Below are 26,510 nucleotides of genomic sequence, written 5' to 3'. Positions count from 1 at the left end.
GTGTGTGTGTGTGTTAGTCGCTCAGTTGCGTCCGACTCTTTGTGACTCTATGGACTATAGCCTGCCAGGCTCCTCTGTCCATGGGATTTTCCAGGCAAGAATATTAGAGTGGGTTGCCATTTCCTACTCCAGGGGATCTTCCTGACCCAGGGATCAAACTCGTGTCTTCTGCATGGGCAGGTTAATTCTTTACCACTGCACCACGAGGGAAGCCCCTAAGATATGTCAGAGTGAATGTTGATTAATGTCTCAGCTTAATAGCACCCTCTCAGCAGTGAAGTTAAGACAATGGGCTAGTGCCCCTCGTTAGGCACAAAGAGACAAGAAGACAGAAACAGGGGCATCACTGCGATCGCCCACAGAGGGGGCTCAGGAGGCCAGCATCTCCCAGTCTGCCTGGTGTTCCCTCCCCACTGTTCAGACTAAATTCCCCAACCCTGGACTGTACCTCCCGGAAGCAATCGCTGATAACGAGTTCCAGAAGCTCTTCCTCAAACTTCTCCAGCGAGGGATACAGCGTGAAGAACAGATCATCCAGGTAGCACGTCAGAGGCTTCTGCAGGCGGGGCTTCCGGAGGGCATCTCCTGGACACGAGAGGCTCAGATGGATGACCCGTTGAAACACAACCACTGGAGGGCCCTTTCGCCCACAGGGCTTCAGGCCAAGGGCTGAGCACCAAGAAGAAGGCGTGGGCATCGCTCAGATGGACTCAGAGCCGGAGGCCCTGTCAGCCCAAGCCCAGATGCTAAACAGATCAAATGAGTGCAAATTTTATTTGGTCCAAATTCCTCCCCAAACGTCCTCCAGGAACAAATTTCCTAACTCAGCTATCGAGGGCACACAGGCTGCCAGAGGCAGGGTGACATCTGTTCCCTTCCCCACGGCTTCCTGTCCAGCGAGAGCACAGCCAACTGTGTCATTTCTCATTTCCTTATGCTTACTCTCAACTATGGGCTTCCTCAGTGGCTCAGGAATAAAGAATCCACCTGGAATGCAGGAGAAGCAAGAGACGTGAATTCGATCCCTGGGTAAGAAAGATCCGCTTCAAGGAGGAAATGGCAACCCGCTCCAATATTCTTCCCTGGGAAATCCCATGGACAGAGGAGCCTGGTAGGCTACAGTCCATGAGGTCCCAAGAGTCAGAAACGACTGAGCAACTCAGCGACAGAAACGACACCCAGAAATATGTGGAAACACTCAGACACACGTGTGAGCATGGCGCAGCGATAAGCAGAAACAAAGGCTGGGCTGGGAATATGAGAGGGAAGTCCCATCCCTATCGAGAAGCACCCAGACCGTGAGCTCCATGAGGGTGAGGACAGAAAGGGAGGGAGGCCTGTGGCATTCAGCCCAGCGCCCACGCCGAGAAGGTGAGTGGAAACCCAGCCTCGAGAGGGGAGCATCACACCTGTTTGGAGAGGCTTCTCCACAGGCCCTGGAACAAAGGCCACCACAGTAAGAAGAAGGCAAAGCCAGCCCCCACAAATACACTCCCAGGGGGCGTCTGCCCCTTTACATCCCCCTCTGTGCCATCTCTCTGGTTCTGGTCTTCTCTGTCTCTTCCTAAACTTTTATGACTATTTAAATATTGAGGTACAAAGTCTTAGATTTTAAAAGCCCAATTCCAAAGCTTAAAAATAACAATTGATGTGAGACGCAGTGCTGATGAAACTATGCCGGAAAGAACACTATCTTACTGGAAGGTTATCAGTCAGTGCAGCTGAGAGGCAGCTGTCTCTGTAACTTAGAGTGCATCAAGAGCCTTAAAAATATACCTATGCATAGCCAACAAGGACCTACTGTAGGGCACAGGGAAGTCTGCTCAGTGCCATGTGGCACCCCGAATGGGACGGGGTGTGGGAGAGAACAGATACGTGTATGCATGTGGCTGAGTCCCTTCACTGTTCACTGAAACTGCCACAGCATGGCTAATCGGCTATATCTCAAGACAAATTAAAAAGCTTAACGTTTGAAAAAGAAATCCATATCCACCTTCTGCCCCAGCAATGCCACTTTTGAATCTATTTAGCAAAATAATCAAGAGTTAAGAGTTCAGTCACTCAGTCGTGTCTGACTCTAAATAATCAAAGATGGAAGCAAAGCTTTATTTGCAAGAATACTCATTAGAACATTATTTATAACAGACAAAAGTAAGAAACCACCAGATGTTCAAGAATACAAGAATGTTAAATAATCTCTTGCTCATCCATATAAAATGAGAAAAAAATCATATTGTCAGAGATTATTTAAAAGGAAATTTAAAAAAACAAAAACAAAAAAAGAAAGAAGGAAATAAAAACAAACAAAAAAGAATATTCAATAATCAAAAAATAATCATGACATTGTAGGTGAAAAGAACAATATATAACAACATATAAAACTGCATATTATTAGTCCATTTGATGACAAGATTACTTAAAATATATGCATTTTGAGACATTACTTTGCCAACAAAGGTCCAAAAGCTATGGTTTTTTCAGTAGTCATGTATGGATGTAAGAGTTGGACCATAAAGAAAGCTGAGCATCAAAGAATTGATGCATTTGAACTATGGTATCGGAGAAGACTCTTGAGAGTCCTTTGGACTGCAAGGAGATCAAACCAGGAAATCAGTCCAGAATATTCACTGGAAGGACTGATGCTGAAGCTGAAGCTACAATACTTTGACCACTTGATGCGATGAACTTACTCACTGAAAAAGACCTTGACGCTGGGAAAGACTGAAGACAGAAGGAAAAGGGGATGACAGGATAAGATGGTTGTATGGCATCACCGACAGAAGGGGATGACAGAGGATGAGATGGTTGGCTGGCATCACAGACTCGATGAACATGAGTTTGAGCAAGGTCTGGGAGTTGGTGTCTGACAGGGAAGCCTGACGTGCTATAGTCCATGGGGTCACAAGGAGTCAGATACAACTGAGTGACTGAACTGAACTGATACATTTGCATGTATGCACATATATCTTTTTTCTTGGAGCAGTACTCTGTTCTTGTTTTTTTTTTTTGACTGAAGCATAATTGATTTTCAGTGTTTCCAGAGTAATTCACTGTGATTCAACACATATATCTGAGTCACAGCAAAGTGATTCAGATATATATACATATTTGCAGATTCTTTTCCATCATACATCATCACCAGATATTGAATGGTTTCCTAGGCTGTACAGTAGGTCCTTGTTGCTTCTCTATTTTATATACAGCAGTGTATATTTTTTAATCCCAAATTCCCAATTTATGCCTCCCCCAGCTTTCCCCTCTGCTAACCATAAGTCTGTTTTCCATGTCTGTGAGTCTATTTCTGTTTTATAAACAAGTTCATTTGTATCATTTTTTTAGATTTCACATATAAGGAAAGTCATATGACATTTGTCTTTCTCTGTTCTACTTCACTGAGTGTGATCATCTCTAGGTTCATCCATGTTGCTGCCAATGGCATTATTTCATCCTTTTTGTGGCTGAGTAATATCCCATTATATTTTTTTATACCATATCCTCTTTATCCATTCATCTGTTGATGGACATTTAGGTTGCTTCCATGTCTTGGCTATTGTAAATAGTGCTGCAGTGAACACTGGGGTGATATATCCTTTCCAACTAGAGTTTTCATCTTTTCCAGATATACACCCAGGAGTGGGATTGCCAGATCATGTAGTAACTCTATTTTTAGTTTTCTGAGGAACCTCCATACTGTTTTCCACAGTGGCTGCATCAATTTACATTCTCACCAACAGTATAAGAGGGCTCCCTTTTTTCCGTATCTTCTCCAGCATTTATCATTTGTACTTTTTTGACGGTGGCCTATACATGTATGTCTAAAGACAGTAATCACATATTACTTTATTTCCCTCTTTATGGTTTTTTATACCTTTCCCATCACAAATACACACTAAGGTTTGATACTTCTGAGAAAGTTTATGTACTCCTTTCATCATATTTTTAAGTGTTTAAAGCAGGTCAGTTGATGAATCAGACCCAATTTAAAAGTACAGGTATCCTTATCCACAGTAGACAAAAGGTGGAAACAACCCAATGCCCATCAAGAAGTGAAAGAAAGACAGACAAACTGTGGTCCATCCACACAGCACAGTATCATTCTTCCCTGGTGGCTCAGAAGGTGAAGAATCCACCTGCAATGCAGGACACCCAAGTTCAGTCCCTGGGGTGGGAAGATCTCCTGGAGAAGGGAATGACAGCCCACGGCAGTATTCTTGCCTGGGGAATCCCATGGACAGAGGAGCCTGGCGGGCCACAGGCCACAGGGTTCCAGAGAGTCGGACATGACTGAGCGACTCACACTTTCACTTTCACTTTCAAAGAGGAAGGAGATTCTGACGCATGCCGGAAGCCAGTGTGAGGAATCCCGCCCGTGACAAGGTCATGAGGAAGGAAGCTGACATACGCAAGGCGTGCTCAGACTTCAGGGACCCCTCTGGAAATTCCTAAGCATGTACCCCAACAAAAATCTGCCGGCTTTTGTGCTCTGCTTTTCCACTCTTCTGACATTTTCTGGAAAAAGTCAATTCAGGGCTTTAGTCTTCTGCATTTGAAAGAGTGTTTCAATCCAAAAAACCCTCTGATGGCTTTCTAGCCTGCCTGCAGGACTCCTACAGCTGCGCTGTGTGATTGTTTGAGGCCTCCTGACCGCAGGAGGCACAGGAAGCTTAAAACATCCTAGGAATGTAGGAGCTTCCGAGGAGTCAAAATCTTTTTAGGACTGATTAAAGGTTTCATTTGTTGAGTCAATATTTGCTGCCAAATTTTCACATCCTTTAGTTGTAGATATAGTTAGAAAAACAAGTAGTAGACCTTGTGTTAGCAACATTAGATCTTTGAGTTAAGTACCTTCTTTGTTATATCCCACTGCACCTTTGTTCTATAGAGATGTAACTTTAATGTTAATGCTTTAAGGAGATGTAGATTAAAGAAAAACACTTCCAGGGGAAACAAGATTAACATTCATTAAGGAAGAGAGCCAAAAAGTGTTAACAAGCCTCTTGGCCAGAAGATAATGTTAATCACCTGAGACCTTTTGTATACCAAATGATGTATAGAAAGAGCCTGAGCTGCGAACGCTACATAATCTTGTGTTACCCATTGATCTCTGTGTTTTATCAAAAGTATAAAGGGCCTTCTGAACAATAAAGGATGGGGCCAGCTTCCCGGGGCCAGGGGCCGGGGGCCAGCTTCTTGGACCAGCTTCTCTAACTAGTCTCCCGGCCTGGTTTCTTGGGGCTCTGGCTCCCCCCGTGTCTCTCTCCCTCTCTTTCTTCTTCTCTCTTCTTTCCCTCTCTCTGCTCTTTACTTTAACTTCAGGCTGAATCTCCACCTGGGGCGCGGAGGCTCGCCAGGTCTACTTACTTGCCCCGGCTGTTAAGACCCGCGAGAAAGGGAGCTTAAGGCGAGGCACCCTTAGATATTCAAGCGGGCGCCGGTGGCCCAACGTAGATGGTGCAAATTCCTTGTCTGGAATTTTATTGGCCTTCCGCGTAAACCAAGCTATTCAGCCCTCTTCCTCCACTTAATCTTCTTACTACACTATAGTTTCTTAATCTAATCTTTCATTAATAAATAAACAAGTCTTTCCACGCCGACGCCGTCCACCCTTCGAATTCCCTGGATCCACCGGGGCTGGACCCCGGCAGACGCATGTTACAACATGGGTGAAACTTGATGACGTTACGCTGAGTGACATGAGCAGTCACAAAAAGACAAGTACTGCATAATTCCATTTATATGAGGTGCTGAAAGTCATCAAATTCCAAGACAGAATGTAGACTGGGGGCTGCCAGGGGCTGGGCGGGGGTGGGGAGTTACTGTGTCTGCAGAGTCTAGATCTGCAAGATGAGTGTGTTCTGGAGACGCGGGGTTGCTCAACGATGTGAATGTGCTTAACGCTCCTGAACTACGTGCTGAAAAATAGTTAGAAAAGCACATTTTATGACATGTGTATTCAACCATGATGTTAAAAGACATGCAGAAATATACAAAGTGCAGCCTTTCATAAAATGGTCAAGCAAGTCTCTGAAGCACATCCTGAGCTGGGAGCCTCAGTCAGAGACAGAAGGCGAGAGGGAGGGCCCAGAGGGGAGGCGGGCATGGGAGACGGACCCCTCTCCCAGCAACAGGCAGGAACTCAAGGTGCCTCCACCCATAGGAAGCACATGAATCATCCATGCAGGATTTCAGGGAACACAGCAGAAAATCGCCAGGCAGCAGGTCCCTCTGGGAGCTGAGGGGAGGAAGGGGGTGATGCTGGCAAGACCCAGAGCAGCAGGAGGTGAGGGTGCAGAGAGGGAGCAGAGGGAAGGGGGAACACATAAAGGATGCCTGTCACCCCCTTATTTTTGCAGACTGCATATTATTCACATTCTGCAAGTTAATTCATGTGTCTACATCATAGGGCAGGACACATTCCCCTCAGTGATTTCAGCATTTTTAACACACAACGGCTGTCTTCTTCTGTGACCCTGATCCACAGGACCCTGTTGCTGGCACGTGCTCACTGCTTTAGAGCCCAGACAGTTCATTTGCTGGTTACCAAACAATCCCTCGGCTCTTGATCACAATTAAACTCTTGCCCAAAAGATGTGTTCAGGGTCAAGTGGCCCGGGGCTCCATGGGCAGTCACAGGAGGGGGAGAGGCTCCAGGTAAGGCGGCCACAACCCCCACCCCAGAGGGAGATGGCAGTGACCACCGAGCTCCCTGTGCTCCTGTGAGATCCCCCCACCTTCCCCTGACACCACACTTGGAGCCGCCCCACGCTCTCGGCCTTGACACCAGCGAGACCATATTATCCTGCCTCCCACCTGGGCTTCCATCACTCAGTCCAGGGAGCCAGAACCCCCGGACACACCCCAACCTTTGGGGCAGAGAGCATCCTGGGGGCACCCACTGAATCCACCGAAGGAGGACACACAGACTACAACTGGCACCCTCTCCCTAACAATCCGTGCCAAGCAGCAAAATCACCCAACCCCAAAGATACTCCCCAGTATGTTACCAGTTCATGTCCCCCAGTGCCAAGTCTTGTTTCCATGGAAGCATGAATGGGAAACAAATGCCCTTCCCTGAGGGCTGCTCCCTCAAAGGGTCTGCGCGGCCCCCAAGCCAGAGGTCACTCCCTGGTCAACAAGCACTGGGACAGTGAGAAGAGCCACCAGCCAGCACTCCCCTCCCCGCCATCTTCAGGTGCGCTGGAAACAGAAGGAAACCCAGAGCTGACCCATTGCCTTTCCCAGTGCAAGGGGCCCAGTTCTGAGCCTGGCTTGGCCAGAGACCTGTTCTGCAAACTTCCAGAAGCCACGACCAAAGAAAGAACAGCTCTGAGGGGCCTTCTGACATGAGACAGATCAGAGCTCCCAGGCACCCTGTGGCAGTCACAGGGAGCTGTGACAAAGGAGCCACCCCAACTCAACTCAAGACAGAACATTCCAGACCAAGAAGCAGCCACTCACTCTTGCCAGGCACACCCCATGTGGCCGAGGCAGGGCTTTACTGACCCATTTCACTTGATTCCCATACAAACCTCTCCGGGCAGGTCCTCACGATGCCCCCATTTTACAGAGAAGACTGGCCATGGCAGAGGCTCGGAGTGGTCACGTGGGGCCAGAGTGGAGCCTGCCCACCACCTCGGGCCTTGGAGCACTTCCCCAGCATGCCAGCACCACCCATGGGCACAGCTTCACCTCCTGACACTGTCATTCCCTCCTTCAACCAGCACCACCAGCCAGCACAGACACAAGGGGCCTCGGCAGAGCTGACCCCCAGCAGGGGGACTGTTGACCCCCGTGCACTATAAATGAGTGAGGTTTTCAGTCATCCGTTGCCACATCTTTGGGTGGAGAGGCAACTCCCAACAGCAGCCCTGCTCCTACTTCTCAATGATGCCTTTTCTCCTGAGACTCTCCCGAACACAGGGCAGAGAAAACTGGACGGTGAGAACCCGCCTAGAGACATCCTTCAAGGACGCGCTTGGTAACACGCCCCCACCCGAGGACCTCAGGCTCCCAGGGACGTAGCTCCCCTGCAGAGGGTGTTTCATTCACCAGAACACACCTCCCAAGACAGAGAGAATGTGGCAACAACAGCAATAGAATGTAAATGAAATTTAGGAACAATTTAGGCAGGAATGTAAGTGAACTTGAGCTAGCCACAATTGCTCTAGATGGCACGTGTACTCAGCATGTCAGACTCTGCAACCCCGTGGATTGTAGCCCTCCAGTTTCCTCTGTCCATGGGATTTCCCAGGCAAGAATACTGGAGTGGGTTGCCATTTCCTCTTCCAGGGGAATCTTCCCAACCCAGGGACCAAACCTCCATCTCCCACGTCTTCCGATTGGCAGGCAGGTTCTTTACCACTGGACCACCTGAGAAGCCCCAGGTTTGCTCTGAAACACCTTCTATGGCCTGTGAGGACCGCAGTTGGACTTGAGGCTGGCCCTCATCCAGGAAGGATGCACTGACTTTGTACTGTGTGAGCACAGGGCTGCACCCTCAGCCCCAGCACAGGGCCTGCTGCCCACAGGATCTACTCTACAAACACGTGTTGAGTAATCAGTGAATCAATTAGTATATAAAAGGTATACACCAACCTTCTAGCAGCAGTTATCTCTGGGGAGTGAGGTTGGAAGGGAAAACTTTTAGTTTTATGAATTTATTGGATAAAGATTAACTGTCATTTTAACTGTACTCAGCAAGGGGTCAGAATTGAAGCTGTGGCACACTGGCCCCTGACCCACAGCAGCCTCAGGGAGCATGGCCCTGTCCCTGGCCACTCCCTCACCGCGGGGGATTGAAGTCACTATCCGGGAATTTAGAAGACACATAGCCCGACTCCGGAGGGTGGGCAGTCAACTGGGCCGGGGAAGCCTGGTGGGAGAACCCCATCAGTACACAAGGTGCTCAGGCCTGGGGTGCAGGGCCCCTCCCGGGACCCATATGTTGTTTGTGAAAGTGCAGCATCAGCAGTTTGGGGCTGGGGAAGCACCTCAGTAGGTGGAGGGCCAGCCCGAGGCCACACTAGCCAAGAGGGGCCACCACATGGCAAGCCTGCAGGTCAGTTCTCGGGAAAGCTCTGCCTAGCTCGGTTTAATAGATGAGGAAGCAGGGCTGGGTCAGTGAGCTGGCAGGTCAGCCCGGGGACAGCCCCGCACCAGCACAGAGTTGGCATGCCGATGCTTGAGATACAGGAGGGAGGGAGGATGGGTTCCTGGGGAGCAGAGGGCAGTGAGCAGGCCAAGCAAGAGAGGAGAGATGACTGACAGCACGAGGGCCCAGCAGGGCAGCGGGCAGCAGTGAGCCCCTGCACTGACTGCCCAGCACAGCGCCCTGGGCACCACCTCACCACCCCTGCCAGCCAAACCTCCTGCAGCTACCACACTTATGAAAACCACATGCGACCCTGCAATGACCTCCATCCACATTTCAACTGAAAACAACCCACTCTTAGCACTGACATATATCTGCTACCATGTGTAAAATAAACAGATAGTGGGAAGCTGCTGCGTAACACAGGGAGCCCAGTCTGGTGCTCTGTGGCGATGGAGAGGGGTGGGATGGAGTCGGAGGGAGGCTCAAGAGGCAGGAGATATGCATACACTTACGGCTGACTTACAGTGTTATATGGTAGAAACTAATACAACATTGTAAAGCAATTATCCTCCAATTAAAATTGTAAAAAAATAAAACAGAGTGAAAGCAGCTCACTTCTCCACACTGCGGTATTTTACAAATGAACAACCAGCTGAGTCCCATCACGACAGCAAAATAAAACCAAGCCCTCAGCAAGTTAGACAAGTGATTCCTACCACTGAGGCCAGCACCAGCCCCTGCCTGGGCCCTTCAGAGCCGTAAAACACCATCCAGCAAAACAATTCTCTCAAGAGTGAGTCACACAAGCCCATGAGACCCTGGGGGGAATGTGTAACAGAAACAATGACCGCTGTGAGAAAGCGGGCTGGGAGGCTGCGCGTGGGGCTGAGCAAGAGGGTCTCTGCTCCCAGGTGGTCTGGGGACTGGAGGGGAGGCTGCCCTGGTCCCCTCTCCCTCAGAGGAGTGAGCACAGCTCCTGACCACTGAAAGCAGCTCCCGCCCACCTGCTAGAGTGCATTCTGGCCATTTGTTTCTAAACAACAACATAAATTGCTCTTCATTTTTGCCATTTTACAGACACCACCTGCATCCCTCAAAGGCCTCAGTGCCCGCCACTCCACATCAGAGGCAAACCAGAGGCCAAGGGGGCTCAGCTCGTCCAAAAACGCAGACTCAGGGTCAGGAACTGGACTCGAGCTCCTTGAATCCAGAACTCTTCTCCATGACGCAGCCCTTCACCCTTCCAGCCTGACCTGAGATGCTGAGAACAAACACGGGGCCGGTCTGGACCCCTGAGCTTCTCCTGCACCTCCCAGGAGGGACACAGAAGCACGTCTGCGCTCCACTTCTGTATCTTCACGTTTTAGCTGCAGTTCTACTGACCCCCGCTGGTGATGGATGCACATCAGGCCCCGAGAACATTCTGCTTAAACACCCAGAATTCCAGGTCAGAAAGACTCATCCGCTGACTTCCTGCAGGTCCACACCTGGGCACCTAATACCTGCGCGATCCCGGCGGGGTGGTGACAGCTCCTCCCTGACCAGCAGGCAGGTAGGCAGGGCTGGGGCAGGGCTTAGAGCCAGATGCAGGTGTCACATTCTCCAGCAGCATGACCAGGAGGTGCTCTCTCCAGCCTGTAACTCTTACTACTCCTCCCTCTGGGGTAAACACAGGCGCATCACAGGGGGCAACATGGCTGCTTATGGGGGGCTGCAGGGAGGGGGTTAGGGCTCGGTGACCCAGGACAGATCCAAACCTGGAGCCCCCCTCCACACACACACACACACACACACACACACAAGAACATGCCCCTGTTCATGGTTAATTGGTCATTTCTCATGTATCAGCGTCTCCTCTCTGAGACACTGGAGAAACAATAAGCTCAGGATGGACCACTGTGCACCCATCCCAGGAGTTAGTGACCTCAGATGACAAGGTCTGCAGCCCAGCCTAGACCCCAGCACCCAGGCCACATGCATGGACATCGTTGCTGAGACACACACTCCTTCCTGGAGCTGAGCCTCCTCTTTGGGTCCTGGGTGTTTCTGTTCTGGGCCAAACACTCAGCACCTCCCAGCTCTCCTCCCCGCCGCTCACACCCAAAGCCACATCCTAACTCTCCTGGATGGAGCAGGGAGCCAGCTCCCAGAGAACAGAGGCTCCAGGAGCACCAGGTGGGAAAGGCTGCTGTAATCCCTTCTCCTAGATTCTTCCAGAGAGCCAGAAAAAAGAGCCCCCAGAAGTGCCCGGAAGGAGCAGGAGGCCAAGAAGGTGTGGCCCATCAGTAGAACCTAAATGCAGATCAACCCCCAAAGGGATTCATGGTTGTGAAGGGCTGACCTTTATCCACCAGGAGAATCAACTCCTAAATCACACCAAGCCACAGCCCTGAGCCTGTCCCATGGATTTCAGCTCCAAAGTAATCAAGCAGCTTCACTCGCAAGTCGAAAGGTGGACCAGCCTAATGTCAGTGGACAGGTAAATGGATAAACAAAAGGTGGCCCTTCCATACGATGGGGTACTATTCAGCCTTAATAAGCAGAGAAATCTTGACACACGCAACAACACAGATGAACCTGGAAGACATTATGCCAAGTGAAATAAACCAGTCACGGAAGGACCAGTCTTCCTGCAGGATTCCACTTCTGTGAGGTCTCTAAAGGAGTCAGTTCATAGGGACAGAGAGCAGAATGGTGGGGGGCAAAGGCTAGAAGGGCGGGCAGAGGGGGCAGAGAGATGGGGAATTGGTATTTAATGAGACAGTTTCAGTTGGGGAAGATGAAAAGGCTCTGGAGATGGATGGGGAGATGGCTGCACAACGATGCGAGTGGACTTAATGCCACTGAGCTGCACACTTAAAAATGGCTAAAATAGTAAGTTTTACGTTATACCTATTTTACCACAATTAAGAAGTTATAATAACCAAGCCACTGATATGGCGGTCCAGCACGGGTGGGATCCAGCAACAGTGCTTTTCCTGGTCATGGTCCTAAAGACAGTCTTATGAGACCATTTCCCAAGCAGAGAAGGCAGAGAGGACCCAAGGGATGCGAGCTGTGTTCAGGAACGGAATGCCAGTGAGACGACACAGCCACCCTCCTCCTCCCCACTCCCACCTTCTTCTCCCCCACCACCACCAGGCTGTTAGCCAGAGGGACCCAACCAGCGCTCACCCCAGGCAGCCCAGTTCCTGCAAGATCTGACCTAACAGAGACTCATCAAGTGACGAGAATCAGAAGAGTCCTCACCTGATTCTCCGTGAGCTGGAAGGAGGCCAGGTATCTGCTGCAGACCGGACACTAGCAGGTTCTCAGGAAGAAGGTGGAACACGGGTTCCAGGAGCGGGTGTGGCCTCAGTGTGTACTGCAGGCTGCAGTTCTCAATGAGGGTCATGTGCTTGTTCTCTGGGGGAGAAAACACCTCCTGTAACAGCTGAAACCAACACACCTTCAGTCACACCGGCCAATAAGCTGAGCATCTTGGGTAAGAGCCAGACAAACAGGAAAAGTATTTTTCTAGGGAGAGAGGGGAATTTCTGTTTCTTCAGCCAAGAGCAAAAAAAAAATCAACCCTTAATACCTCTCTTTGGTAACACTGCAATGAAAGAGACACTTGTTTATGATCTGACATAATAGAATCTCTCGACTCACCTCTTCCCCCAAGCAGTGTAGTCAGGTATGGCTTGCTCCCATGATCAGAGAGACCATGGAGGGCGCTCTGACAAGAATATCTCTTCTTCAGTCTCAGCCTCACATTCATTGAGCCGCACAAAGCAGCAGGACTAGGTGCTGGGCAGCCAGCAACCTCTAAGACAGAGTCCTGTCCTCAAAGAGGACACAAGCCTGCAGTGACTAAGATACAAGCCCACTGACACCTGTAACACATGGTAGAATGGGATCCGAACCCCAAGGAAGGTTTGGATAACATGCTGGGGAAGTGGGAAGAAGGAGAGCATCCTCAGAAAGGAACTGTTGGGAACAGCTCAGAGTTCTCAGGGAGGTAGAGGGAAGGTGTCAGCAGAAACTGGGCACAGGACCACAGGGCCTGGGGTTAAGGGGGATACAGACATGCCCCCAACACATGGCCACCAAATGGTGCATCTTGCTACTGCTTGACTTCCTCCACTGACAGGGGACTCACCACCTCCTGAGGAGCACTAAGTGTTCTCATAAGAACTAAATGTGCATTCATTACAAATAAAACTGTATTATTGAAAATCGTATTTTTAATATCTGACCACTCCACACATAGGATCTGCTTACTGTAAGATGTTAAATGCCCTAAAAGGCACTCTGCTACATGGCTGGCTGGAGAGCACATTGGTACAACCTCCATGGAGGGCAAACAGGGGAAATAATACAAAACTGCACATGGAAGGGCCCCCAGACCAGCAATCCCACTTCCAGGAATTTACCCTACAGATTCACGTGCACATTCACAAAAGGCCAGATGTTCACTGTACCTTCAACCCTCTGCTCCTACAGAACAGCTCCAAGTGTCTGTTTGGCAGGGGGCAGTTCAATCACAAACAGCAATTCAACTAAATGCCACCCAGTGGTAAAAAGAGTGAGCATGCTTCCTAGTGCTGATATGAAACACCCTCCAAGATACACAGTTAAGGGGAAAAACAAAGGTCTGGAACGACGTGACGGGGGCAAAAACAAGACCACGGGCATGCACATTTGCGTGTGTGTTATCAGAAGACCGGGAAGGACCCACAAGACCCCAGAGAAGAAATCACCTGTGGTGTAGGCGAGGAGCTGAGCACAGGAGTGAGGAGACCTCATCTGAACCTTCTCACACTGTTTCATAGTTTGAATTCTGGATTATGGGAATGCATCACCCAGTCAAGAAAAATACCCCACATTTTCGGAAATGCACCCTGACAGGATAAGCTGTCAGTTTGTGGCTGTCCCTCCTCAGGCCCCTCACACATCCATAGCCCCCATACCCTCCACCAGAACCATGGTCCTAGAATGGACCTGGGTGGGGTGGTGGGGGGAGGGCGGTGCTTGCTGATAACAGTTGCTGAGTCTAAGGATACTTCCAGAGAGAAAATGCTGGCAAATCAATGATTAAATTCAATTGGGAAATAACCTAAAAGGATTTCCCTGGTGGCTCAGACAGTAAAGAATCTGCCTGCAATGTGGGAAACACTGGTTTGATCCCTGGGTCGAGAAGAAACCCTGGAGAAGGGGATGAATATCCATTCCAGTACATCAAGGCTCTATATTGTCACCCTGCTTATTTAACTTATATGCAAAGTATATCATGAGAAATGCACGGCTGGACAAAGGACAAGCTGGAATCAAGATTGCCGAGAGAAATACCAATAACCTCAGATATGCAGATGACACCACCCTTAAGGCAGAAAGCGAAGTAGAACTAAAGAGACTCTTGATGAAAGTTAAACAGGAGAGTGAAAAATCTGGCTTAAAACTCAACATTCAAAAAACTAAGATCATGGCATCTGGTCCCATCACTTCATGGCAAATAGATGGGGAAACAATGGAAACAGTGACAGACTTTATTTTCTAGGGTTCCAAAATCACTGCAGATGGTGAGTGCAGCCATGAAATTAAAAGATGCTTGCTCCTTGGAAGAAAAGCTAAGACCAATCTAGACAGCTTATTAAAAAGCAGAGACATTACTTTACCAACAAAGGTCCATCTAGTCAAAGCTATGGCTTTTCCAGCATTCATGTATGGATGTGAGAGTTGGACTATAAAGAAAGCTAAGCACCGAAGAATTGATGCTTTTGAACTGTGGTGATGGAGAAGACTCTTGAGAGTCCCTTGGACTGCAAGGAGATCAAACCAGTCCATCCTAAAGGAGATCAGTCCTGGGTATTCATTGGAAGGACTGATACTGAAGCTGAAACTCCAATACTTTGGCCACCAGACGCAAAGAACTGACTCATTGCAAAAGACCCTGATGCTGGGAAAGATTGACGGTGGGAGGAGAAGGGGATGACAGAGGAGGAGATAGTTGGATAGCATCACTGACTCAATGGACATGAGTTTGAGCAAGCTCCAGGAGTTAGTGATTGACAGGGAAGTCTGGTGTGCTGCAGTCCATGGGTTGCAAAGAGTCAGACATGACTGAGCAACTGAATTGAACTTAACTGACCCACTCCAGTATTCTAGCCTGGAGAATTCCATGGACAGAGGAGCCTGGCGGGCTACAGTCCATTGGGTCACAAAGTCAGACACGACTGAGCAACGAACACTAAAAGCCAGTCTTTATCATTAAAGCTAAGTTTTTGACTAACTGTTCCTCTATCATGAGATTTTCACCAAATTCAGGGAGCGGAAGTAGGCTCAGGGTTTCACACAGGCTGGAAGGCAGACACCAAGTTCCCACCATGGAATCCAGACAACAATTCGCAGACATAAAGTCACCCCCACACTCGCCCCAAACAGATCCACCTCCACTGTTAGAACTCTGTTCACATCCCCCAGGTCAGAAAAGAGCCCCACACCAGGCCCCCGAAGCGACCTGTCAGCCCATCCCCCTGCTTCACCGGGCACCCCTCCATCCGCCCTCTACTCAGCCAGCAGCCAGGGGGTGCCTCCCATCTCTCCCAGGGGCACTCCGGCTGCTCGGTGGGAGAAGCCACAGAGGCAGGCAAGAAGCCCACTCTGCCCTAAGGTGGCCGCTCAGCGCTGAGCCCACACAGAGTAGGTGCTCCTGCAGGATGTCCCTGTCATTGGCACCACTGGACACCTTGCTGTGCTGGAGACGACCCATGCACTTTCTAGTCAGAGGCTTCTGGGGACAGCCCGTGACTGTGAAAGATAGCAACTACTCCCGCGGGGGCAAAGCTGCCACCCAGAGGCCGGGGGGCCAGCAGCCCTCCCTCCAGGTGGGCCCCACGGGGTCATCCTCACAAAGCTGTGTGCTCCCTTCAGGCTCATGTGTCTCAGGTCATTAAATTTTCTTTTTTTTTTTTTTTTACCCTTTGGCTGCACCGCTTGGCATGCAGAATCCCAGTTCCCCAATCAGGGATGGAACCTTCAGCTGCTGCAGTGGGAGCAGAGAGTCCCAACTGCTGGGCCACCAGGGAAGCCCCCGGGTCTTTAAATTATGTCAGACTCCAAGCCCACGTTACACGTTCCCCAGATCTATAGCTAGATCTATAGATCTAGAGCTAAGCTGGTGACGCTCTAATACTCAGGGAAGTGACATGATGAGCAGGTGCTGTGGAGGCCTGGCCAGGCCGCATCTCTTACGTTCTACGGGGTCCTGAAGGAGCGGGTGGAGGAGGGCTCGCGGGCTCCCATGATACAGTCTCAGCCTGCAAAACAAGACGCGTGAGCCGCACATCAGCACCTTGCATTCAGTCACAGGACCCCAGCTATGCTTCTCAAAAGGAAAGGCTGTGGGGACCCCCACTTCACCCTTCTGGGAGCTTCCACCACCCTCCGGAGGGAACAGAGACACCTGAGCACAGCATTGGCTCCGTGAGCCCACAGCGCTGGCGGGCAAGTTCGTCCAGAGTACCCACTGCATGGTCCGAACACAGCCTGAGCAAGGGCACTGGGAACAATGCCTGGGGAGCAGCTTGTGCCTGAAAACGTCCCAAGATTTGAAACAACATTTGAGGGGCTTCTACGGCTGTGTGTCTGGAGTGGTGGTTCCCAACCAGGAAGGATTTTGCCCCGTCAGGACAACTGGTAAAGTTTGGAGATGTTTTCGGCTGTCACAGCTGGGCAGGGAGGAGGCTACTGGCATTTTGTGGGCTATAAGACTGTATATTGTTCAGGATGGCCCCGTAACAAAGGCACACCTAGCCCAAAGTATCCATGGAGCCAGGGTGGATAAGCCCCCATTTACAGTGACAACACAAACCCCACCACAGCTAAAATGACCACACACCGTCTCACCCATCTGGGCACATTCAGGTCCTAACATTACAGAGCCTGGCACATAACGGACCCCCAGCCAGTGTTTGCTGAGTGAGCCCCTACTGCTCCCTGGGCACTTGTCTGGGAAGAACCTACTGCTTACACTCCGGACCCTTAGGAGGTGGACACTGCTGTCCATCAGGCACAGATGATGAATTCAGAGTCAAGAGTTTAAACACATGGCCCCAGACCCCACAGGAGTAAGGATGGAGCAGGACTCAGCCCGTATCCTCCTTACATCAGATCCCACTCCACTAGCCAAAGCCTGTACTGCTCCCACCTGGAGAAGGATGGCTCGGCTTACACAGCAACAGCAAACACGGTTACAAACTGAAGCAAAAATATCCCCAGGAGACTGTGATAAACACACAGAAGCTGACAAATTCAGAGCTTCCTTACTGTGGACAAGCAGTTAATTCACCACAGAAAGATGCTGGGAACCCCAACAACTGAGAAAACGAGGCAGATACCGTTTGTCCTGCAAAGTGGAAGTTGGAGATTCCGACTTGTGGCTGAAGATCCGAAGAATTCCAAACCCACAGGACAGAGTCTGGAGGGTCCCATCTCGTCTCCTGCCTTCAACGACCACCTCCACCACGGCCACAACATGAGGGTGGTTCAAGGATGTGTGAAAATACAAGGGCTGCCAAAGAGAAGCGGACAGAGTGAATGCTCTTGACCTGCAAGAAGGAAGCTCAGGGACGCAGGCGGGCTCCCTCCTCGCCCTCCACCATTCTCATGTCGATGCTGCAAACACACCGTGTGGGGAACAGCATCCCTTCCAGGCACCAGAGAAGAGAAGTGGCCAGGAAGGGACCCCCTGAGAGACAGACATCGGGGTCACAGCTCCTGCTTCCAGGACACCCAGCGTCTGGTTGCAAGACTACTTGCTTCTCCTGTGGGAGTTTTTCATCCACAAAAGATGCCAAAAGACATCAGAGCCTCTGGAGAGGAAAGGGGTTGGGGCAGCCATGCACCCCACCCCTATCACCTGCCAGGACCATGAGCCCAAAGATATAAGTAGCCCGTGGCACCCATGCATCCAGTGAACTGCCCACCACACCCACACGTCCACTGAGCTGCCCACATTGCCCACACATCCGCAGAGCCCTTTCATGCAACGCCCAAACTTCAATCACAGCTCACCAACAGACTCTAATCCCTGCTTCCTGTGGAAATACCATGAGGCTGCATCTGAATGAATTCTGTTTTAACTAAGCAATATCCTGGGATTTCTTCAGGATTTCGTTCTGTCATCCCCAGTCCAGAATGAGATGGTTGGACAGCATCACTGACTCAACGGACATGAGTTTGAGCAAACTCTGAGAGATAGTGAAGGACAGGGGAGCCTGGTGTGCTGCAGTCCACAGGGTTGCAGACAGTCAGACATGATGACTTAGCGACTGAACAACAACAAAATATCTTTGTTTATAACAAATATAGCCTTGACAATATTTAAGACAAGGTTTGGTGAGGCGGGGGTCCAAGCCAAGCAGAGGATACTCAAATTGCCACTAAAAGGTTTCCCACTTGTAGCTTCTCCATGGGATGGGGAGTGAGAAAGACGACATAGATGGGTCAAACCCAGCTCCCGTCGCACAGACGAGTCAAATCCAGCTCCCGTCGCTGAGATGCATGTGGCCACATGGGAACAGAAACACCTTCCTTCTGCCACTGTTTCCAATCTCCTGAAATCCAATGCAGTCACTTTCATCTAAAACTAACAAATGTCGTAGACACAGATAATAGAAATGGAGGTACTAACTGGGTTTGAGAATCTTCAGGGAACAAGCGACCCGAGAGCCCAGGTCAGTACTGAACTGAGGCTCTGTATTCGCGGGGTCCCTGGAATCCAGTGTCCTTGTTGGGGCAAAGCCCAGGTGGTAGGGTCACCAACTGAGCTCAAAGACCACCCCCCAACACAGGGCCGGGCCAGGCCGGGCTGTGGCAATGTGATTTAAACTTGGAATAATCCCCCATTAACGAGTCATTACCACGGTGTCACCAAGAAAACGTTTACTGTAATCACAGACTGTCAGCCCAGCATAACAGAGAGACACATTAAAACATCAGCCAAGAGATATAAATCGTTATTCTATTATCTTTTATTGCAAAATGATGAAATAATGACCACTTACAGCTGACAGGTGGTTGGACCAAGAGAGAATTATGCTTCCGTTTCCAAGACTTGAATACTGTTTTAAAAAGCCCCACCGCAAAGTCAAGTTTGTCATTATCTCACCTCCCACATTTACACCTGTGCATATCAGTTTTATGGACACTACCCACTTTTCTTCTTGGCAGTGAAACAAACATTGTCAGCTGTGATGCAGAGCAGCCATAATCCTTCAGCTCAGAGGTCACCTTGAAATCCTTTGCCCGGAGGCGGTAGGACCAGCTGCTTTGGGCATGTCCCAGGTACCAATCTGGCTTCCCTGGTGGCTCAACTCGTAAAGAATCTGCCTGCAGTGCAGGAGACCTAGGTTTGATCCCTGGGTTGGGAAGATCCTCTGGAGAAGGGAACGGCAACCCCCTCCAGTATTGTGGCCTAGAGAATTCCATGGACTGTACAGTCATCCTTGGGGACTCAAAGAGTTGGACACGACTGAGTGACTTTCACTTTCACTTACCAATTCATGGCTGTTGCCTCTCCCTCTCCTTTACCACTGCAAAAACTTATTCTGAGACCAAACTAACCACAGAGCCCCACTCTGGTCTGTCTCAGAGACTCCACTTTCACCAGCAGGGTCGGCCTTGGAAGCTCAGCGTTTTACAAGGCAACACAAGGGCTGAGTGCCTCATCCCCTCACTACTGATGCTTTTCCAAACATGATTCACTGCCTCTCTAATGAGTGCGCCGCACATACTAAAGAATTTCCAGGCACTTCTCTGGTGATCCAGTGGTTAAGACTTCACTTTCCAATGCAAGGGGCAAGGGTTCGATTCCTGGTCGGCAGGCTGAGATCCCATGTGTCTCTCGGCCAAACAAAACAAAACACAAAACAGTAACTCTGTATTCGAGACAGCAAGAGACAGATGTATAGAACAGTCTTTTGGACTCTGTGGGAGAGGGAGAGGGGGGGATGATTTGGAAGAATGGCATTGAAACATGTGTAATATCATATATGAAACAAATCGCCAGTCCAGATTCAATGCATGATACTGGATGCTTGGGGCTGGTGCATTGGGACGACACAGAGGGATGGTACGAGGAGGGAGGAGGGAGGGGGGTTCAGGATGGGGAACACGTGTATACCTGAGGCAGATTCATGTTGATGTATGGCTAAACCACTACAATATTGTAAAGTAATTAACCTCCAATTAAAATAAATAAATTTATATTTTAAAAAAAGAATCAATATTGGAACAAATCCAATAAAGACTTTTAAAAAAACAGTCCACATCAAAAAAAAAAAAAAAAAAGAATTTCTAAGGAACCTAGAAACACAATCTAGCCTCAAGAAGTTCAAAGGTAAAGATTAATTTGTTGCTGTTGTTCAGTCGCTAAATCATGTCCAACTCTTTGTGACCCCATAGACTGTAGCACGCCAGGCTTCCCTGTCCTTCACTATCTCCCAGACTTTGCTCAAACTCATGTCCACTGAGTCCATGATGCCACCCAACCATCTCATCCTCTGTCACCCCTTTCTTCTTCTGCCCTCAGTCTTTCCCAGCATCAGGGGTTTCTCCCATGAGTCGGCTCTTCACATCAGGTGGACAGAGTATTGGAACTTCAGCTTCAGCATCAGTCCTTCCAATGAATATTCAGGGCTGATTTCCCTTAGGATTGACTGGTTTGATCCCCTTGAAGTCCAAGGGACTTCTCAAGAGTCAGCTTAGGCAAGTAGAAAATGCATACCCTGCCCAGGGAAGACCAGCTCGAAAGTTCTATACAAGCAAAAGCCCTGGGGATGAACCACCCAACTCTGTGGCTTCAGCCCTTCAGGCACCCAGCCAGGGATCCCCAGAGGAGCCAAGTCACCTAGAACCCAGGCCCCCTACCCCCACCCCACCCCTGTGCGCTTGGTCAAACATCCCAAGCACAATCAAGCAATTCTGCAAACAAGCCCTCCAGGAACTTCCCTGGTGGTCCAGTGGTAAAGAATCCTCCCTCCAATTCAGGGGACACGCATCCGATCCCTGGTCAGAGGACTGAGAACCCAGTTCCACGTGCCACAGAGCAACTAAGTCCACACACTGCAACTACTGAGCCCATGCACCACATCGAAAGACCCCGCCCGATGCAGGTGAGACCGACGCAGCCAAGTAAATAAATATTTTAAAAAACCAAGCCCTCCAGGGTCAGGACGCCTGGCGGCGGCCATGCAGGATACCTGGAGATGCATCAGCTGCCGCTGCAGGATTAAAAGTTGAAGTCAAGCCCGTCCAGTTACCGAGAGAGAAGCCGTGGGACACAGAAGAGTGGGCCTCTGGCCCCTCCATGCCACAGCTCACTCATCCGCCCCTGACAAGGTGCCCCCCTGACAGGATAAACTGGTTAATAAATCATAGAAATGCTCCTGTCTTAATGCCTTCATCTTCAAAAACGCCGACATTTTCCCTTGGGGCTGAGGGTCCATTTTTCACACACGTGACAGAATCGAAATTGGGCTTCAGATGAACAGGGGTGTTTGTGTAGAGGCTTAGCCCGCGGCTGCACAGCCACTCAACCTGCCCTAAGTGACACACACTCTTCCGTCCCAGGCTGAGGACAAGGTTGGGGAGAGAGGCACAGAAATTAAACTAGTACCTTCCAAACAATTTTGTTTTCCCCTTCTTTGACCTCACCACGCGGCCTGCAGGATTTCAGTTCCCCAACCAGGGATCAAACCTGTGGATACATGGTGTCCTAATCACTGGACCATCAGGGAAGCCCCACCAAACAATTTTCTTTAGTAAACCTTTAGTAGGGTAGCTTCAGGAAGGTAAATACACCACATATCCGTCTGCAGCCTCTATCAGCTCAGCCTTCCACTGGAGGCTCAGAACAGTTTGCTGCACACGACCGACCACAAGACTGACCACTCCAAGCACAGTGAATCCACTGAGCAAAACTCTCCTCCAGGAGATGCCAAATCTCTAATTCCAGTCAGAAGTTTTCACTCATCTGGGGTGGGGCCCAGCATTATTCGCAGGAAAAGAACACAGCCCTGGAGACAGTGTCCCTCACCCAATACCACACCAAGAGAATTATCTGGCTCAAAGTGTCTGTGGAGCCAAGGTTGACAAGCTCCCATCTACAGTGACAACGCAAATCCCACCATGGCTAAAATGACCACACACCGTCTTGCCCATCTGGGCATGTCCAGGTCCTAACATAACCTGGCACAGAGCAGACCCCAAGCCAGTGTTTGCTGAGTGAGCCCCTACTGCTCCCTGGGCACTTGTCTGGGAAGAACCTACTGCTTACACTCCGGACCCTTAAGAGGTGGACACTGCTGTCCATCAGGCACAGATGATGAATTCAGAGTCAAGAGTTTAAACAACTGGGCCCAGACCCCACAGGAGTATGTATGGAGCAGGACTCAGCCCATATCTTCCTTGCGTCAGATCCCACCCCCCTGGCCAAAGCCAGTCCCACTCCCGCCTGGAGAAGGGTGGCTGGGCTTATTCAGAAACAGCACACCCAGTTACAACCTGAAGCAGAAACAGCCCCAGGAGACTGTGATGAACACACAGAAGCTGACAAATTCGAAGCTTTCTACTGTCCCCACATGTATGTCTATGTGCTCAGACGCTCAGTCGTGACCAACTCTCTGCAACCCCATGGACTGTAGCCCACCAGGATCCTCTGTCCATGGGATTCTCCTGGCAAGAATACTGGCGTGGGGTGCCATGCCCTCCTCCAGGGGATCTCCCAGACCCAGGGATCGAACCTTCAGCTCTTAAGTCTCGTGTAATGGCAGGCAGATTCTTTACCACTAGCACCACCTGGGAAGCCCACATGGTAGACAGTTCAATCACCAAACAACTAAATCCCTATCCCTATCTCTCATCATGGAGAGATATCATTTCTCCTTCTATTCATCCACTCACTTCTACACCTGCCCCCATTTCTGGCTCAGGGAGGGTCCCCAGGAGTTGTTTCTGTTGAGCCAGACAGGAAAGAAATCCTCCTAAGTGATACGGACCAGGCGCTCTCGGCAGAGACGGTGCCCGGAGCCATGCTGGATTCCTGCTTTGCAAATGGTTTACATCAGGAGCAGCTCCTGGAACATGAGAGTGGGTAAGGAGGGGGGAGGGCATGTCCAGGAACCTGGCAGTTAACCAAGTCACTGGGCAGAGCCTCCTGGAGTTTCACTTGGATACACTGACATTACAGCATCTATTTGGTTTTTAATTTTATTGAAGTAGAGTTGATTTACAGATGTTGTGTTAATATCTGCTGTATAGCACAGTGATTCAGTTATACACACATTGTTGCTGTTGTTCAGTCACTAAGTCATGTTGGACTCTCTGCGACCCCATGGACTGCAGCAGACCAGGCTCCTCTGTCCTTCACCATCTCTTGGAGTCTGCTCAAACTCATGTCCATTGAGTCAACGATGCCATTCAACCATCTCATCTTCTGTTGCCCTCTTCTCCTGCCCTCAATCTTTCCCAGCATCAGGGTCTTTTCCAATGAGTCGGCTCTTTGCATCAGATGGTATATTCTTTTTTTTATATTCTTTCCATGATGGTTTATCACATGACAGTGAACATATCAACAGTTTCCTATGCTATAAATATAAACCAGTTTACATCTGCTAACCCCAAACTCCCAATCCTTCCCTCCCCCAGCCCCCCACATCCCTCGGCAACCACAAGTCTGCTCTCTATGTCTGAGTCTGTTTCTGTTTCATAGACACGATCACTTGTGCCATATTTTAGGTGCCACATGTAAGTGATATCATACGGCATTTGTCTTTCTCTTTCTGACTTACTTCATTCAGTATGATCATCTCTACATTCATTCACGTTGCGGCAAATGGCATTGTTCCATTCTTTCTTATGGACAGCCTCCACTTTTAAAGGACAGTCACCTCCCTCTCTGAGGTTAAGAATTCACCTGCAGTGCAGCGGACATAAGAAGGGATAGGCTACCCACTCCAGTGTTTTGGGGCTTCCCTGGTGGCTCAGCTGGTAAAGAATCCGCCTGCAATGCAGGAGACCTGGGTTTGATCTCTGAGTAGGGTAGATCTCCTGGAGGAGGGCACGGCAACCCACTCCAGTATTCTTGCCTGGAGAATCCCATGGACAGAGGAGCCTGGAGGGCTGCAGTTCATGGGATCACAAAGAGCTGGACACGACTGAGCACGAGCACACACTTCCCTCTCATTACTCTGACAAACAAGAACATTCAGGAGCCCGTTTCTCCCGGCCTTGGCGATGGGAAGAGGGAGCAGACCAGTTCCCTGTGTCCCAGGAGGCCAGGGAGCCACCTGAGGCTCCAGCCACACCTGGGGCTGAGACAGTCCCTGGAGGTATCATCCCCTGATCTGGGTTCTGGCTGCCTGTGAAGAACCACTAGGATTCCTACCCAGTGGCTTGAGTAAAATAAATAAAGGAGGAAAAATGAGCCTGTCACTGCAGGCTGAGCGTGGTTAGTTAAGGAAAGAATTTAAGGGAGAATTATGACCATCTCAGAAAGTAAGTGCAGGAACTGCATGGTGCTTTGGCCTCTCAGATTATTTTTTAAAGATATCTTTTGAGAGGCTGAAAGAATGATCGACCGTCTCAGTGCAAGTGAAGGGTGATTCCTGTCCACCGAGGGCAGCATCGAAGGAGAACACAGAGTTCTGAGCTCAGAGCTGAGAGGCCTGGAGCTGGTGCCCTGTAGTCCGCCAGGCAGAGCAGGGAGGCTGGGACGAGAGGGGCATAAGGAATTCATCACTCCCGGAAAGAAACACCCAGCTTGGCTCAAGGCAGCACTCCTTTTGTCCGTGGTCTTTCCTACAGGACATTGTTTGCAAAGTAATAAAATAGCATCTTCTTTCAGGGCTGTGTATTACAAGGACAACTCAATCAAAACCCAGAGCCCACGTGGTTGATTCATGAGTCTACACAGAGGCCAGATGACCACATCAATTTCCAGATGGGCCCTTGCTACTGGCTGCTGGTAACCTCCATCACATCACCCCTGAGCCACAACCAATGGGTAGAACCAGAAAAGCCCAGGCAATTAGTAAAATCAGAAAAAGATCTTCACCAAATTTCAGAATCACCTCTAAAAAGGGCAAATTGTGTTTCTCTCTATTCCCATAGGTGTGTACACAGAGCTTTGCTCAGATGACACAACCCCATAACCAGACCCTCCGCGTATCCAGGCCACCCCGGGAACGCTCCACATTTCATGTGCACATGTACATCCATGTATGCACACACACACACGGCAAAGGGGATTCTCTGTAGTTCACTAAATTCTGAACGTCAAGGACGAGAGGACAGTGCTGGTGGGGAGGATGCTGCGAAGCGGCCCATCAGGATGGACCATTCCTGGGGCAGCACTGGCCTCTGCTGCCCACCTGGGGCATAGCACCTGAACACAGCTCTGGCTGAGCAATTCTGGGGCCTTGGCATCCCCTCCCAACCAAAACTGCTCTGTTCCTCAGGACCAGCCTCGCTGAGATCAGTAACTGAAGGGTGCAGATTCTTCTGAAAATGTTAGACTGTGGTCCTCCCTAACACATGGCCCTGGTCCCCACGTCCCGCTGAGCAGAGCCCAAATGACTGAGCAGCACTCAGCTCCCACAGATCAGACCAGACAAGAAATGAGCTGAAAGGGCCTCGAGCCACAGCTCCCAGGATGGGGCGACACCTGAGAACCCTCTCGGGCATGGATGCTGAGCCCTTGATAAGCCCAGAAGGTGGAGCAGCAGCTCTGAAGGCCACTTCTTACAACGCACCTTCTACTCTGCAGGGCTCTCAGCCACTGAGCTGGTCGGGGAGACGGCAGGCCCTCCACATGTGGCCTGTCTTGGCAGTGACCGTGACTACAAGGAAAGCCATGGGGAAGGTCACAGGAGGAGGGTTCATCTTGGGACCCCAGTGGTGGCAGAATGCTCCTCCGCTGATCTCAGGGGATCACCATCCCCTCGACACAGCAGCACTTCCAACAGAGCCTGCAGGGCCCCTCCAACGCCAGGGTTAAAACAAGGCTTGAGGACAATCACTGTGGTCAAGGGGTCTGTCACTCACGGCCTCTGACCTGCCAACTGCTCTTCAAGACAGATACTGACCTCCAGAGGTAAACGGTGGGTCTGAAACCTCCCCAAGAAGCTGGGAGCCAACCATCCTGTGGTGACTCCCCAGGAGGGGACACAGTCACCGTAGTATCTGTCACCACGCCAGGCTTTCCAGGGCATGACTGTCCACTCAAGAAAGAGAATCCAAACAGCCCAGCCCTAGAAGACGGCACCACAGCCAGGCTCCCAGCAACACTGGGGCCACCACACTCCTGCCAGGCCTCGACAACCCCCAACCGCTCGCCCTAAGACAGAGGCGCAAAGGTGACTCAGTACAGGAGCTG

General features: G+C 50.2%; 1 protein-coding gene across 4 annotated transcripts in view; it reads right to left on the bottom strand.

Annotated features, from left to right (window-relative positions):
• NPHP4 (nephrocystin 4) overlaps positions 1 to 26,510 on the bottom strand; it is a 149,125-nt gene that overhangs the window by 105,606 nt on the left and 17,009 nt on the right. For all 4 annotated transcript variants that reach the window (XM_042257350.1, XM_042257351.1, XM_042257352.1 and 1 more), the window contains exons 5-8: positions 17,473 to 17,645; positions 16,328 to 16,392; positions 12,344 to 12,499; positions 449 to 585 (exon numbers count right to left, since the gene is read on the bottom strand). In XM_042257350.1, coding sequence (XP_042113284.1) covers positions 449 to 585; positions 12,344 to 12,499; positions 16,328 to 16,392; positions 17,473 to 17,645 — 531 coding nt within the window. The remainder of the gene's footprint in view (positions 1 to 448; positions 586 to 12,343; positions 12,500 to 16,327; positions 16,393 to 17,472; positions 17,646 to 26,510) is intronic.

This window comes from Ovis aries, chromosome 12 (genome assembly GCF_016772045.2).
Source record: "Ovis aries strain OAR_USU_Benz2616 breed Rambouillet chromosome 12, ARS-UI_Ramb_v3.0, whole genome shotgun sequence".
NCBI lineage: Eukaryota > Metazoa > Chordata > Mammalia > Artiodactyla > Bovidae > Ovis > Ovis aries.
Note: the sequence above shows the minus strand (reverse complement) of the source record. Positions and strands in the feature narration are given on the sequence as shown.